This window comes from Tripterygium wilfordii, chromosome 9 (assembly GCF_013401445.1).
Source record: "Tripterygium wilfordii isolate XIE 37 chromosome 9, ASM1340144v1, whole genome shotgun sequence".
Classification (NCBI taxonomy): Eukaryota; Viridiplantae; Streptophyta; class Magnoliopsida; order Celastrales; family Celastraceae; genus Tripterygium; species Tripterygium wilfordii.
Genome location: NC_052240.1, coordinates 998715 through 1015357, shown reverse-complemented (window position 1 = coordinate 1015357; position 16643 = coordinate 998715). Strand labels below are relative to the sequence as shown.

General features: G+C 37.8%; 3 protein-coding genes across 3 annotated transcripts; 2 read left to right on the top strand and 1 right to left on the bottom strand.

The window, feature by feature from the left end:
• Positions 1–129: 129 nt before the first annotated feature.
• LOC120005192 (E3 ubiquitin-protein ligase UPL5-like) lies at positions 130–9055 on the bottom strand. The gene is made up of 4 exons (XM_038854694.1): positions 8804–9055; positions 4607–7893; positions 3199–3788; positions 130–853 (listed from the first exon to the last, which is right to left on the bottom strand). The coding sequence occupies exons 2-4, from the start codon at positions 6540–6542 to the stop codon at positions 590–592; spliced, it is 2790 nt and encodes a 929-aa protein (XP_038710622.1). The 5' UTR covers positions 6543–7893; positions 8804–9055; the 3' UTR covers positions 130–589.
• Positions 9056–9218: 163 nt separating this feature from the next.
• Positions 9219–10156, top strand: LOC120005196 (cysteine proteinase inhibitor 1-like). Its single transcript, XM_038854698.1, has one exon. It carries the CDS (start codon positions 9234–9236, stop codon positions 9819–9821), a length of 588 nt encoding a protein of 195 aa, XP_038710626.1. The 5' UTR covers positions 9219–9233; the 3' UTR covers positions 9822–10156.
• A 1474-nt stretch (positions 10157–11630) lies between these two features.
• LOC120005193 (putative MO25-like protein At5g47540) lies at positions 11631–16038 on the top strand. Its single transcript, XM_038854695.1, has 11 exons — positions 11631–12075; positions 12374–12535; positions 12654–12772; positions 13330–13404; positions 13769–13862; positions 14227–14286; positions 14664–14732; positions 15059–15157; positions 15386–15430; positions 15539–15641; positions 15737–16038. The coding sequence occupies exons 1-11, from the start codon at positions 11953–11955 to the stop codon at positions 15811–15813; spliced, it is 1026 nt and encodes a 341-aa protein (XP_038710623.1). The 5' UTR covers positions 11631–11952; the 3' UTR covers positions 15814–16038.
• Positions 16039–16643: the final 605 nt, after the last annotated feature.

Here is a 16643-nt window from a genome sequence, read left to right as displayed (position 1 = left end):
CTAGGGTTAGAACAAGCAATAATTGCGTTTGAATGAAATAACAATCTCAGATTCTGAATTCTATTATGGTAACATTTAAATGACATAAATGAATGAATTAAGTCTTACGAAAAGAACAGAGGAAACATATAAAGATAAAAAGCTCATATTCAACCAAAATGTTTGGAGAGTATCTCAACTAATCCATGCACTTTCTCAAACTTTAAAAACCCTAAAGAGTAAAGATAAAGAAAGCAAGATTTCAAAAGATATGGGAACTTGGATGCCAGAGAGAATATATGTCTCTATTCACATTACTCTGAAAGCATCAGTTGTCCCTTCTAAAATTAAGGATTAAAGGAGATATATTTTCTTCATTCTTGATTCCAGCTTTATTTACGCCAAGACCTATATAAACAGTTGAGCATGCATTGACATCTCAACCCACACAAGAAAACTACAGAGAACCAACATTACCTCCAGACATAGCATATTTAGCAGAAACAAGATAAGGTCTTTCCTATAATCTGTACAACCTGCATAAATATCTTTCTATGTGCAGCAAAAAAAACCAAACCCTTTTTATCCGAATGTAGGAGGGACAGATACTTCACCAAGTTCCGAAGCTGCAACCAACATGTTCTTGGGTGATGACGCGAAGACGATCTTGCATAACAGCCTCGGATGGATATGGTGGGAAACAGAACCGGTAAAAGCATGTGTGAGATGATGGAAGACGATCATGGGGTTCTGAGGACTTGTATATGTAAAGTCGAGAAGCTAAACCACGGAAACCCTCCACTGGAAGATATTTCACCGATGTCCAGAAGAAGAGGAGAACCTTTTTCTGCTGTTCTGACATTTCCCCAACAATCTGCAACACACCAACAAGATTCATAAATATGATTTACCATATTCCATATGTGTGTGTGTCTTTAAACGCATACACCAAGACTCGACGCAACTGAAAATGGGCGCAGCTACTGACATATGTAACATGGTTGATCGATAGACATTCAATACCCAAAGTTGTGAATGGCCAAAAAGTGATAAACTTAGTTATTTTGACTTCTTTTATCTACTCCTGGATGATATTCATCTATAAATGCTTGCTCCTGTTGGTTTCACCCACAATCCTCGCGATTAGGCAGGTGAGGCGTTCAACCGCTCTTAAAGGATAGCTAATTAAGAAGAATCATACCATCACCTTTGAAATATTACACGAATGCAATAGTTCTCAGTTTCAGCGTTTTACAAGTAAAATGTTTTGCAGCTTCAGCTTTACCCTTTTTGTTTCATTTACCATTTTCAATGTCATTGTTCAAAAAGAAAATGCCAATAGAAGTGGCATGCCTAGTACACAGGTAGTATGCTAGTAAATGGAAACTAAAATAAAAAAGCCTCTACGTTCTAAAATGGTTCATGGAAACTTATTCTATGAAGGCTCTATATGTCATTGCAAATTCAAATCTCAACTTTCAATTTTACTCATAGTACTTCCACTTTCATCAAATAAACCGTCACATTTTGACACATAAATTTTATACTCTTCCTGACTCCACCTTCAGCGTCAATTCCCTCTATAAACATTAACACATTTTTCCCCCATCATCGATGCATCATGCATTGAATCGTGCTTATGCTGCTCCTTGAGCCAAGTTATTCCAACATTCCTCTCTCATTTCACAGCTTTACAATACTTCTTCTCCTCAAGTTTTAAAGCATGCAGGAAAAAAAAAACACCATAAAAGTTCCATCCTATTTCTAGCATATTTTATGATGGATAAGAGGTGATCCATCCCAACATGAGCAACAGATAAAATATGGCCAGTCTAATATACAAAATACGGCCAACCAAAATCAGGATATGTACTAGTAAAAGTACTTTCATCAGTAATAAAAAGTTTTAAGAGTGCACAAAGCTATGCTACTGCACTAAGTCATACCTCATAGCACTTTCATTTGCAATGATATTTGAAACCAGAGAAATGTAGGGTCCGTTATTATATGAGTTTATATCCACCACTTCTTATGAAGTATCCTTTCCATTTCCTTATCCTTCACAAAGTTATGAAATTCCTATTCTAGAGCCAACAAAACATCCATGTACTACTTTTGCAATCAATTTGCTGAAAGCATAATCAAATCCTTACTTCCCAAGACTTCACCATCGATTTTAATCCTAATTACAAGATAACTTCTACAAATAAATTAGTGAAACAAAGTCAACTGCTATCTTATAAACTCCTCTCTTCCAATTCGTGAAGAACAAACATACAGCACTTCTTAAAATCACCCCTCAAGTCACAAACTCAACAATTCAACAGTAACTAGAAGATAATGGGAGCTCCCAATATCATGCAAATGGCCTCGTCATTAAAACATACTCCATTCAGTCTGTCCCAAAAATCTCGATATGAATAGTAAATTTGCAAGATAATCCTGCATGCAAATTGGGTTTCTTTCTAGTACTTCTATAGTCAACGAGGAAAGTTATTTCTACATTTATCTTAAAATGTGCTGCTAATCTAGTGTTGCCAGTTATCTTGATAGACATTTTTGTGTCAACATAGAAAAAGCAAAAGTATCCTCAAGCCTTAAACAATTTAATCCCTTGAGCTTTTCATGAAATCTACAAAAATGTTACCGAACTCCATGTGACCTTAGCTAAAAGTCTATGTAAGAGCAAACAGTGTTCTTACTGATCCAGCTTTAACTTTCATACGCTTCAAAAAAGAGTGTAATGTAGACACAAAAAGATAAAATAAGGCTAGTCATCACAATCCCCTCATCTAATGAGTAAGAAACATATATCACGCTAGTATTTCAAACCATACCTACAATCATATAGAAAATGAAGAATAAGAACTTGGCGTAAGACTTTACTTTTAAAAAACAGTTCAACTTCACCTCTCTAACTTTGAAAAGCACCCACAGGAAAAAAAAATGGTAAAATAAGAAGTTAAGTTCGAATGCATATTTGTGGAAAAAGGGGATAGAGTGGGGCACAAGAGTTCTTTAGTTCCAAACAAGGGTTCCAAACAAGGGTGCAGCCCATAGTAAAATGGCAAAACAATGTGTAACACGCTTCTGATAGGGGAGAATGAAAGAAAAAGATGAGAGAGAGAGAGATACAGGGGTGAAGAACAGCAATGAAGTCAACAAAATGACACATTTATAGTTCAGAGTTAATGAAAATACCACTCTGCGGGCACATACCTTCCAGAACCACAGTATCTGTGGATCAGTTTCTGTGTAGCCATTGAAATCAGTATGTGCCTTCCAATCATCAACACAGATAGCACTTTCAGTTCCAAATAGCATCCAGTCAAGATCTTGAAGCTCTAAACTATGGAAGAAGCAGGTTCTTCTGTCTGATTTAGAAAGAATATCAGCAAAACCTTGTGCAAAATGAGAGACTTGTTCAGATATTGATGTAACAAAGCGATGTTGGATGAGAAGATCAACATATTCTTCTCTATTCTTGCTATTCACCACAATATTTTTCCCACCCAGGCAAAGCTCCACAGCTTTCCTGGATCCTAGCTCCTCAACTTCTGTAACAAATGTCAGTCCTAAACCATCTGAATCAATAAACTCGGCATCCATCTCAAGGATCTGCTTACAGCTATTATATAATAATGGATCTGCCTCCCGAATATCTTCTACAGAAAGTTGCATTCCAGCCAATTGCAAGAAAAACACTCGATCAAAGACAATTCCTACTTGTACTCTATGCATCAAAGCTAGAGCAATTACCCGGCCAGAGAAGCTAAAGTACTCCAGATGCATGGGATCCACCTTAGATGCTGCAAAAAGAAGTGAGAGTATCACATTACCTGTACAGATACACCCTATGCAGAATGCAGATATACTGACTTATAATTACAAAAAAAAATGATTATTTCAACTAATGGCAACTAAGTCATATGGGAGATTTAGACGAGGAGCTTCTGGGTAAGTCCACTCATGCATCCAAGTGGAATGAAAATTATAGATACTGAACCTCAGCCTCCATCCATATCATATACAGCTACCAAGAAAAAATAATTTTCAACCCTTGGGTTAACATTCATTTGTCATTCAGAAAAAAAAAAAATTTGTATAGATATCTGGTCAAATAAATATACCAGCTGAAAATGGTCACATTCCAGAATTCCAGCGTCAAAGGAGCTTCATACAATTGATTCCTATGTCTATGATGTGGCTGCTATGGCTTGAGAGGAACAACAGAATATTCAACAACAAAAGAATCCTCCATTGACAATTTCATAGATAATTGGTTTGATTGCCTTAAGTTTTGGGGTTTGTCCTTCTCTGGGAATATATTTTACCATTTGAATCTTGCTCCTTTGTAATCTCTGTTGGGTTGCACCCCCTTGGTGCTTGAATAAAATTCTTTTCCATTCAAAAAAAAGAATTCATGCTCATATTATATACAAGTACCAACAAAATATAAGTTGAAAGATATGGATTAACGTTCATATGGTCATCCAGAAAAGCTTTCATATAGATATCTGTTGGAAAGAAAAGGCAATCATTTATATCAGCAGCATAAGGAACAATGGTAGTAAAACTGATCGGGGAAAGCCTGTTCAGAATCCGTTGAAAAATCGAGAAAACTTACAAGGATTGGGATAAAACCTTCTACGATCATTGGGGCATGCTGCAAAAAGTGCATTTTGCGGATTGAATATAGCTTGGCATACCAGGATGAACCACTCCCTTAAAACACCAGGACCTGTGGCTTCCTCATTTTTGAATTCCAAAAACAAACCACCGTGTAGAGAGTCGGGATCTGCACGTGCTATGTACTCGAATGATTCTGACAACAGTTGAGACCTGTCAATAAGCATCTCGTGCAGCTCGTCATAATCTTCTCTTACATCTGGGAGCAACATCATAGCCAAATGCCTCCTGGATTCAAAATTTGTCACTTCCTTATGATCAAAAAGCCATTGATTATCGTCAGTTCGCTTAGCATATCTAATAATTAGCATAGACAAAGAAGCTTTCCTATGAGTCAAACGACCCCAAAACTTCTCTTCAGCACCCTGATATAGTTTAGAAATGCTGTTCAATTCTTTCAGAATCACAAGATATTGCGACCATTCTGTACAAGCATCTTCGCCTTCTGCATTTGCATTCAGACGCAAACGGTCCTCCATCTTTTCTAGGCAATTATCCATCCTAAACAGCAGATCAACAAATATAACATAAAGAAGTCCTATCTTTTTCCCTTGCCATGGATGGCTAAGACCAATCTTGTTCAGTGGCATGGAGATAGGACAGTTGGAACCTGCTTGCTCCACAATTGCCCGGCGGATAGGGGGCAAAAAAGCAACGAGATCACGAACATCATTCGACGAAGGCCCCTTGCTCTCATTTGGCGAAGGCCCCTTGCTCTCATTCAGCAAAGGCCCCTTGCTCGCGGGTATCTCCATACTGATAGCCAGGTCCTTGGATAACCTATTTGCAAGCTCACTAACAAATGGGAAAAGGTCTTGAATTACAATTACTGGCCGAATATCCCCTCTATCCCCTCTGTCCTCTTTATCCTCTTTATCTCCTTTATAAATCAACAAGCCATTCCACACAGCAGTCTTGGTCAACAATGACGCTAAAGTGTTCCGGCAATGGAGATACAGGGGATCTTCACAACCTACCTGCCTAAGCAGCTTACAAAACTCTATAATTATGGTGGGTGCACATTTTATATACAATGACTCAGTTAGATCACTTTTACTAGTAGTCAAGAAATACTTAATGCAATGTTTAGCACACTCACGGTTACCTTCAATTGTCGAAGTGTAAAGGGTAACCAAGGCAGTAGGTGCCCACGATGCCATTACTATGTGCATGTATTCAAATTGCAATTCTATATTTTTCTCTGGCACTCTTGAGAAGAAATCCGACATACGGTCGGTAATGTATTTTGAAGGTGTAGTCACCCCCTCGCCCTTGCAAAGTTGGTAAATTTTTGAAATCATACAATCTATGGCATTCCAACCCGCAGGGTGCCTTGTGCTCCGCATTCGGGCCACCATGGTGAGTCCAGCATCATTTTGGATAGAGCATTCTGCTAAAGACTGATCCCATTGTAGTTCTCTTCCCCTATAAATTAATCGCTGCTCGAATACAGGTATTCCAGTCATGACATGAAGCCGTTCAAGTAGAGAACCTACCGTATCGTCCGAATTTGCATGCACAACCAATGTATTTCCGCCCGAAATTAACTTGATAAAGAATTGTACCCTAGTTGTTGTGCACTCCGGTTGCCGGAAGTCTACTAATGATGGTGAAGATAGAGAATCGGCGCGGTAGGCGACCTGATTCAAGTTCGGTGAGCCGGAAAAGGCCGTTCCTCCGCCGCTGCCGTTGGATGAGTCCCGGACGGCCGAGATTCCGTCTCTCCTCATCCGAACAGAGACTAGTTCCGATAAATAAGAGTCCTCGTCGTCTTCCACATAAGCGGCGTAATCATCCAGTTTTCGCTTCGATAGGATATGGTGATCGTACGGTGGTGATGATGAAGTGAAGGACGGTGATTGACGGTAAGACATCTGACGATGATGGCTCCCAGCCAGTTACGGCGAGGAAGAGGGCATACGCTCGATGTTTCCAATCCCACCACCGGGAATTAGACGAAAGATGTAAATTAACAGAAAATACGGTGGTTACGGCGGCGGGAGCGACGGTGTTGATGGTAAAGCTAATGCTTTGGTCTGTGCGTTTCTCTCTGTGTTCACACAGCCGTCAAGACCTGAGACTGTCCATATTCTATGCGAAATTGGTATGAGAAACTATGGATGTAAAATGTAAATACAATACAGCACATGATAATTATTTTGAGTTGACCGTATGATCTAAACCAACGGCTACGATTAACTTCCATTAATCATTTTTTTAAACAAAAACTCAAATCATAAATTACTCAAAAGGAGTACATTTCTGTGAGACGGCCTCAACGAAAATAGACATCGAATCAAAAATATGTCCTAAGGAAGACAAGGCCATCTACAATGCTATCCATTAGCATATCTGTTATTTTGAAAATATTTTACCAAACTAGGCAATAGTTTGATCGTGGAGTATGTAGAATTCGTAATGCTACTGTTTGATCATGGAGTATGCAGAATCTCGTAATCGTTAAATAATTTAGTTTTGAAGTGAATTAATCAATTTCTATAAATGTTTGCAAATTATATGATTAAAAGTGCACCTTCTTTTTCTTTCTAAATTCTTGGATTTTGAAGAGTGTAAATGTGTCCTTCAACCTTTAGTTTTCTAAGCATGGAATATGTCGCTATATATGTTAACAATTTATAGGATCGTGAACCAACACCATAATTTTTAGTTTGTATGATTCAATGAATTGTGACTAGCCTTGATTTAATTTCAATTTGGACATTGATAATGGTTTTCCATTAAGGGTGAAGAATGTTTTCAAAATTATGTGTATTTACATGGTAATATGGTTTCGTTTAGGAGTGTTCGACGTTGACCCTTTTTGTTTTTTCTTCGTTTTTTTTTAATCCTTTTGATTATACTCTATTTTTATGGTACACGAGTGCCTACTGATTTCAATTATCTAATTTATTAGGTAACTTAATACAATCAGGTTTATGACTTTTAAAAAGAAAAACTTTAAAAAAAATTATGAAAAAAATTTCCCAAGCCTGCCTTTTACTGGGATATCCCACCAATCCAGTGATCCACCATGATCAGCTCTAATTACGAGTTTCATCATAATCCAATTTGGGCTTTTTTAAGATATTGGACCTTAAGTGCTCCATAGTCTATACAAATCTTAATGGGCCATGGCAACCATATTAAGTCTTATTGGGCCTACACTGGATCCAGTTCGTGTCGAGTCCAATTTGGACTCGAATCGAATAAATTTGCTTCAATAATCTGGCCAGAGTAAACACGGTTATGCGGTTTAACAGGAAATGATCCAATCGATTTCAACAAATCTAGGTCTGAAAAAGCAACATAATAATGACTATAAGTAACATGGTCAAAATAAAGAAACACAAAATGAGAAAAACTAAAGCAGAAACAGACTGAAGCAATCCAGAAGCTAGCCTAGCCAGGACAATTACACAGATTTGACCAATAGGCAGATTTAGTGTTGCATAAACCTATCAAACTCCTTGAACCAGTGGATCTAGCAGCCAGAGCAAGAGCCAACCAACACAACAGCAAACGCCACAAAAGACTCGTGGTTCAGCATTTCTTATATGTACTACTATGTCTATGTGTTATTAAATACAGTAGGTAGTTACTATCTTATCAAAAAGAAAAAAAGAAAAAACACTAACAATATTATTCGTTTTTGGTTGTCCGATTCCCGTTAATATATCGGATCCGCATGACTTTGTTTATTATTAGACCCAAGCAAGTGGATTATATTCAACTCACTCAAACCTAAACAAAATGTCTTATCGGTAGTAAGAGAGGGTTTGTCTTTATAAATTATAAGACATTTTCCACATCCAACGATGTGGTACTTTTACAGCATCCACATCAACTTTTCAGCTTCGGAATGGCCTCTATTTTAAGTTTTTGTTCTTTGAGTGACGATTTTTTTGGGGGGATCTTATGACTACCAAAATAGAAAAAATTTATATATTTTGGTGACTAAAAGATAGTTTTCTCACCCGTAAAGCATACTAATCAATGACCGACTAATAATTCGAACCAAAGCAAAAGAAGAAAAATATAGAGAGATCCCGAGGTAACAGCCACCATCTAGTGCACCTACAGCCTTCAGACTTGTAACATCCCTCACAAGATTATGATCAAAATGATGAGACAGTACCTGACAATGCATTTTATTTTTTTCCCCCAAAGTCACCAATCCTCCTCTTGCTTCCATCTTCATGGGCCATTTACTCCCCCTATCCGGCCATCCCCCGTTATTTGAACTGAGAGGAACTAAGTCACCAAAAGAAATGGTAGCTGAAGTTCCCATAGTCAGCTGAAAGAATTATTACAAGTGTTGTATATATCCTTCAGCAATGTACGCAGTAGCCCCCAAAACCCTTAAAATAAGAAATCATGAATGCACAACCCCGTGAAAGTTGAAACTTCCATATAGCCAAACAAAACACACAGTAGTCAACTCAATACAGTGGGTGTTGTTTCTATATGAGAAATACAGTGGGCCTTGATGTGCGTGCAATATTACTCACGTGACAGTCACGTCTCTATAAAAGGCCATCCCCATCATATCCTCACATGTGAACCCAATGGGCCCCACACAGCCCATATCTCCTTCCCACGTAAACGTCGGCAGGTCATTAAATTCTCGCCGCATCAAAACCACGGTCCCAGTCGTGATTTCCACCAAATCCAGGACTTATCTATTTACGCCACCTCCTCTAAATTCAACAATTGTCCGTTATCCCCGCAAAACGTACGACGCCTTTAAAATCCCCAACTGCTTCTACAATTTTCTACGTTCTTCCATCCCAGAAAGAAATCAAAAGGCTACCATGAATTCTCGACTGTGCTTGCTTACCTTCATTCTGTCCTCCGTCGTCGTATCCGCCGCCGCCGCATTGGTTGGCGGTTGGGGGCCGATTAAGGACCTGAATGATCCACACGTGAAGGAGATCGCGGATTTCGCGGTCACAGAGCACAACAAGGCTGCAAATGCGAGTTTGAAGCTACAAAGCGTGGTTCACGGCGAAGAACAGGTGGTTGCGGGGACGAACTACAAACTGGTGCTGGAGGTGATGGATGGTAAGGCTAAGAAGAAGTTCGAGGTGGTTGTGTGGGAGAAGCCGTGGCAGCACTTCATGAACGTCACCTCGTTCAAGGCTGTCAAAGCTTAATACGGCATCGTTTTGGTGATGTAAAAAAGAAGTTTTCGTTTCAGATCTGGAAGGAGAGAATAACAGTGTTTGATCCAATAAAAAGTTTGGGTACATTTCGTTCAAACTTCAAATCGAGAGAGATAGATTATAATATTAGGCACAACTGGTCTGTGATTATATCGTATTTGGCCGAAGAAGCATCGGACAGGTTGGAGTTCTTACCTTCTTGGGACTCCATGGATGTAGAAAAAGCTGCTTCTGAAAATGTGGCTTGTATGTTCTTTTTGTTAGAATTGCCATGTAATCAGTTCTATATATATATATATATGGAATGTTCTGTGTATTGTATGCCATTTGTATGCAGATTACACTAGAAAGATTTGCGATGGCGAGATCCATACACAAGAACTGGATTGAAATATGAAATTAGTAAAGGATCATATGCTCAGACACCAAGAACAGGACAAGAGAGCCAAATGGGCTCAATGTAGTGGGCCTAAGCAAAATGGTCAAAATAGCGGTTGTATCTGTTTGGGCCTATAGAGCATAAGGCCCACTCTCATCATATAAACAGATTGTGTATTTGTTTGGGCCTCCTATCTTGGCCCAGCTCATTCAGTCACAAAAACTAAACATTTAGAAATTGTGTATAAAAATAATGAATACTTTAAAATCATGGTATATACAATGAAAAAGAATTGGCCATAAACTTTAATGTACCGAGCCAATACTGGTTGGCCACAAAAATAGGTGGATCGAAATGGCTTTCAAAAAGAGAAAATTTGTACATGCTAAGAATGTGGGATTGGCAATTTGATATGTGAATCAATGGATGTGTTGGATTGGCATGTGAATGTTCAATCTCATAGACATTTTTATAGTTGGCAACACAAATTAATATGCATATCCATAATTCCATATAGCTTCAACACCACCCAAAACTCTAGCATTTTGAATGGAGGATACTTGTTGCCTTTTGGAGGTCTCAACTCTCAAGTGGACAAACACTTTCTTTTATTTTTCTTTTTTAAATCAATAGCAATATTTACAAATATACAACTTGTCATTTGGATATCTAATACGAACTTAAACTCGGTACGTCTAGCATGCGTATACAACGTTAACTTAAAACAGAGTCGTCGGGTTTGCGTGCACAGAAGTTTTCCATACGACGACATAATAAATTAGGTCAAAGTTAGGGGTTGCCATAATGATATTCTTTTCTAATGATAATTGAACTTAGAACCTTCAGAGTTTATACAATTTGGTCACAGAAAGATTGATCACTACGATATCATACAAGTGATTAACATAAAGACTTTTGTGCTATTATTTGCTTATTTCCTTTACCCAATTTCTTTTAATGGGTATTTCCTCATCCAATAGATACATTTAGCAATGGGAAAGAAATTTCAAAATAATTTGGTGTAATTTGAACATACAAAATGAATTTATATTTTGAGATCAATTGTGAAATAACCATAGTAATTATTTCTCAATATGACAAGATTCGATTGCTTATAGAATTAGGGATTTGTTTAAGTCAAATTATTGCTAAAAAACTCAAATTATTATTATTATTAAATTGTTAATCATAATAAGATAAGATAAAAAGTCGCTCTTTACAGACAAAAATCCGACTCCAGGTCAACTAAAGGCACGTCACATCCTTCCACTACGTGGACTCGCAACCACTTGATTTCCTCCTCTCTTCCATATTCGTTCTTTAAAGTAACGGCCAACGGTCGGTGTAAAGCCCGAAGCACAACCGTTGGATCGGATTTAGCAAAAATAAAATTAAAAAAAAAGAAAGAAAGAAAGAAAGAAAGGAGAATCCGAAAATATGATGAGAGTCCCTGACGACCTGGTGTATCTCGTCTCTTCTTCTCGTCTGCGAATACTTCAAAAGGATTAAATCAAATCGGGATCAGATAGATTTCCCTTAAACATAGTAGTGAAACCCGGAGCAGAGAGAGTAGGAAAAATAGGCTCCTGCGTCGCTAAACCCGGAGGTGCTTCGGCACGGGGAGCCCCATCATCGGCGTCGGCGGCGGAGGTGGCGGTGACCCAGCAGAGGTTATCACCGCCAGTTGCGGCGGCGGCTGCTTCTTTAGGGCCAGCGCTTGCGCACTCGAAGTCGTCGGCATCGATGAGGGGGCTCTTCAAGTCCAAGCCGCGCACCCCCGCCGACATTGTTCGGCAAACCCGCGATCTTCTCGTCTATGCCGACCTTAACACCCCTGATACCCGGGAGACCAAGCGCGAGGAGAAGGTATATCCAACTGATTGATTGTTTTTTCTTCACTATACATGTTTTATTTGGGATTTCGGTGGATCTGGATTGGTAAAAGCTTAATCTTTCTGTTCAATTCGGAAAGTTTTGTGCTAAAAAGTGTTGGATTTGGGGTTAAATTGATGGATTGTGGTGATCGATTGAGTTCAATAGCATAACCTGTAAACCTTCCATTGAAGTTGGTCTTAGCTTGCTGTTTGTTTTTTTGAAGAACGAAACTTGAGGGTTGTATTGATTTGTATTGTGCAATTTACACATCTTTGCTTTCTATGGGTAGATGGCAGAGCTAAGCAAAAATATCAGGGAGCTAAAGGTTATTCTCTATGGCAATAGTGAATCTGAGCCGGTTTCAGAAGCTTGTGCACAGTTGACTCAGGAATTTTTCAAAGAGAACACGCTGCGACTTGTGATTGTGTGCCTTCCAAAATTGAACTTGGAGGTTAGTGTGTGTGGATTTTCATTTTGGAATCCATATATTTTCTGGTATTTATACTGATTTTATGATATCTTCTTCCTTTCTTTTCTGAAGATAGCTTTCATATTTGCTTTCTTTCCAGGCTCGTAAAGATGCAACTCAAATCGTTGCAAATTTGCAAAGGCAACAAGTCCAGTCACGTTTGATTGCGTCCGATTACTTGGAAGCAAACAAAGATCTTCTGGATATTTTGATAGGAGGGTAAGCAGCTTATGCCTGCACCTTCAATGTCTGTGATATCAGGGACCATTTGCTAGGATATTATTCATGTTCTATTTTATTCGCTGATTTACTTTCTATTAGTCTTGGTGTTTGCAATAACTTAAGATGATCCTTCGTCAGTGCTTTGCTTTGGTGATGAACATAGATGGTGTAGAGTTAATGGGTTTTAAGACTTAAAAGTATATTTATGCTCTTGGATACTTTTGCTTCATCAGCTTTTTTGGGAACAAATTTATGCAGATCAATAAATTACAAAATCTCCTTCCATTGTATTGGGTTTTAGTGAAAGGCTGTTTGTGACTTGTAATTTAATAAGTAAATATAATTCTTATTGTGGCAGTGGTTAAAATTTTATTTGAACTTACAGGGGAGAATCTATCTTCTCTGTGCCACTCTTTTTTAAACTTGACCTTTTGTTTTCTATAATTTCTAATTAGGATCTTGCAGGGTGATTGTTAAGAGGATTATCAGATTGTTTATTTCTTCTTTGTCATATTTTTTTATTTCTTCTAATTATCAAGTCCTGCTTTTTATAGTTATGAGAACACAGAGATGGCTTTACATTATGGTGCAATGCTGCGGGAGTGCATACGTCATCAAACTGTTGCAAGGTGAGAATAGCGAGGGAATGTAATTTTTAAGTGGACGGAGCTTGTTTGTGCTAACAGATTTATTAAAATGGGATTTTCTTTTCTCCCAATCAGTAACTTTCGGGTACATATATCTTTAAAGCTTCTAGGGCATAAATTTTTATATTCACTTTTCCACTTAGAAAGACCATTGTGTTCTTTGGAACCTTGTAAATCCCTCGAAATCCTCATTCTTTGCTTATCTGCTTACAAAGACAATTTTTTTTTTTCCAGTTGTACAGAAATTTCTAGCCATTTCCAACTAGATACTAAATAAAATTGTATGTTGTTGTTCATTTATCTAGGATAAGCTTCATGACCTTCACTTCTCCGATTTGATTCGCAGATATGTTTTGGAATCAGAGCATATGAAGAAATTTTTTGATTATATACAACTTCCAAATTTCGACATTGCTGCAGACGCTGCTGCAACTTTTAAGGTAGAGCACAACTGACCAACCTCCCTTTCTGCAAAGTCTCACAATCTATGGTTTTTCTTACACACCACACTTTTTTGCATTATTTAGGTTGCTAGGATTTCCACTTTCCCACAACTGAACTTGTTGAAACCTTAATTCATTGTAATTATAAGAGGTTTAGTATAAATGTATAATTGTTGGCCCAAGAGATCTAAATATCATCTATCCACAGTGACACGTCTTTGTGGAGTTGTTACATGTTTAGCAACTACGTGACTTCTTATTTTCTAAATCGTGGATATATAATCCTTTGCTGACATTTTGTATAACTCATGTCCTTTGCAACTTGCTGTAGCATTTGATGCTATTGTGATGTTTTCTGCAGGAACTCTTGACAAGGCACAAATCCACAGTAGCTGAATTTCTTTCTAAGAATTATGACTGGGTGAGTGTTGTTTCACTCTTGTTTTATGTGGATATGCACATGTTTGTATTTGTTTTTAGGAGTACCCCATATTAGACGATGAGCAAGTGTAATGCATTTGATCTCATTTCTCAAAGCACATTGAAAGAAGATTCATGTGCTTTAATGAGGAAAAAAGTTTTATGAAAAGGATTTGTACTACATTGATTCATTATATGCTTTAAGGTAAATATGTTATGAAGAAAGGAGCCAATCATTTGTTTGTTTGTTTGTTGCCTTCCCTTTATGATCTTGAATGCCTTTGTTTAACTGTCGTTATGAGAGTTGCTTTTAAAGTCTATATTTTGATTAATGATTAGTTGGAGATTAACATTGTCTTACCTTGCCACTGGTTTCAGTTTTTTGCTGAGTATAATTCGAAGTTGTTGGAATCTACCAATTACATTACCAGACGACAAGCTGTCAAGGTATGGCAAAAATTGACAGTTAGCATATATATTCCAATATCTTACATCTGAAACTTTGTGTCGATCAATTCTGAAGAATCATACTCTCCGTTGTATGTTTGTAAGCAGTATGAACTGTATCTTGGGAAGTTTGACTCATTAGAATTTTCTTATGTTCAAAATGTTGAAGATAGCTAGATGAAAGTTGGCAAATCTGTTTACTAAGGGACAGTACTCCTGTTTGCTAAATTGATTGTATCATAGAATTATGTTTGGCCTTTAAGGAATTTTGGCTAAGAATCTGATAATTATAGTGTTTGCTGAAATATTTTCTTTAATCGTTACAGCTTTTGGGAGATATATTACTAGATCGCTCAAATGCAACAATAATGACAAGATATGTGAGCTCTAGGGATAACTTGAGGATTCTTATGAATCTTCTCAGGGTATGTTACTTTTTGAGATTGCTTACTGTCGTGTATCATTGAGCTTTGTGCCTCCACCGTGTACTCGCTTGCATAACCCAGATGAACAAATATGGAAGTTCCACCATCTTGCGTACACATGAGAGCACACGTGCATAATGCACGCACGCACACGCGCACATACACCCCCCTAGTGATGTTTGCCCGGTCGATTGAACAGAACCTGATGGTGTGAATTTTCTTTTACAGGAATCAAGCAAGAGCATCCAGATAGAAGCATTTCATGTATTTAAGGTACCATATTTGGACATCAGGGCACATGATACTTGATATGTTTTTTTTTTTAAATAAAATTTTTCCTGCTTGTACGTGTTGTTTGAGGTTGTCTGATTATGTGAACAGCTGTTTGCTGCTAATCAAAATAAACCTCTCGACATCATCAACATACTGGTTGCAAATAGAAGCAAGCTTCTTCGTCTCTTTGCTGATTTCAAAACTGATAAAGGTATCATAGAAAGAAATAGTGGCAGCTAACTAAAAGAAATTGCTATTCAAGCGCACAACTTTCTGTTTACATTCTTTGGTTTTGATTTATTGCAGAGGATGAACAGTTTGAGGCCGATAAAGCTCAAGTTGTGAAAGAAATTGCTGCTCTGGAACCTAGGGATCGCCCATGAATGTTCTTGGTGATGTTGCATTCCTAGTCCTAGTTCATATATCCTTCATAAGTTAATTGTGAATCATTAGTTCTCACCAGTCTTCTACATGATATCGTTATATACAATACAGTTGCTCTTGTAGAATCTAGTGCTTTTATGCACTCTTAGATATATTATCGTGTGGAGAAAAGGGCAAGAATAAAAATTTACAAATGGATCTAATGATAATTCTTGATTGATTTACATGTTTCTCTTTGGGCCAATGCATACTGTATCTGCATTGTGCTTGAATTAGCTCATTGCGCTATTTCGAACGAAGGTGAACACTTACATCTATGTATATATGCATCATGCTCCAAAAGATGATGAATTTGGAGCATGGGTGATCATCCTCTAGTATATCTATCCTTTAAAAGGGGAAAATAGTAGATGCTGCCAAAGGGAGTGGTGATGCCATACGCAAAAAGGAAGAGACTCATAGAATAGAATGGCGGAGGTAAATAGAGCTTTTACACATTTTGGTTAATCCATGAACAAGATTTATATGAATAGAGACTCATGATCCATACATCTTGATTCTTGATAGAAAAAGAAAGACTTGGAATGTTTCGATATACTTGTCAAAACAAATGAAAAGGAAACAAAAGATAAGACTCCTTGAGAAATTTGAGGCATATGGTTCCCAGACACCAATGGGTTCCATCAAGCTAACAGCATCAGAAGCACATTCCACATCCCATGAAGGTTAGGTGGGTGCCATGAATGTGCTCTTGAGACTTGAGAGAGGACTTCTCCCAACTCGGCAAGCTTTGGTTTGGTGGGGCAGATAAACATGGGAATATACATAC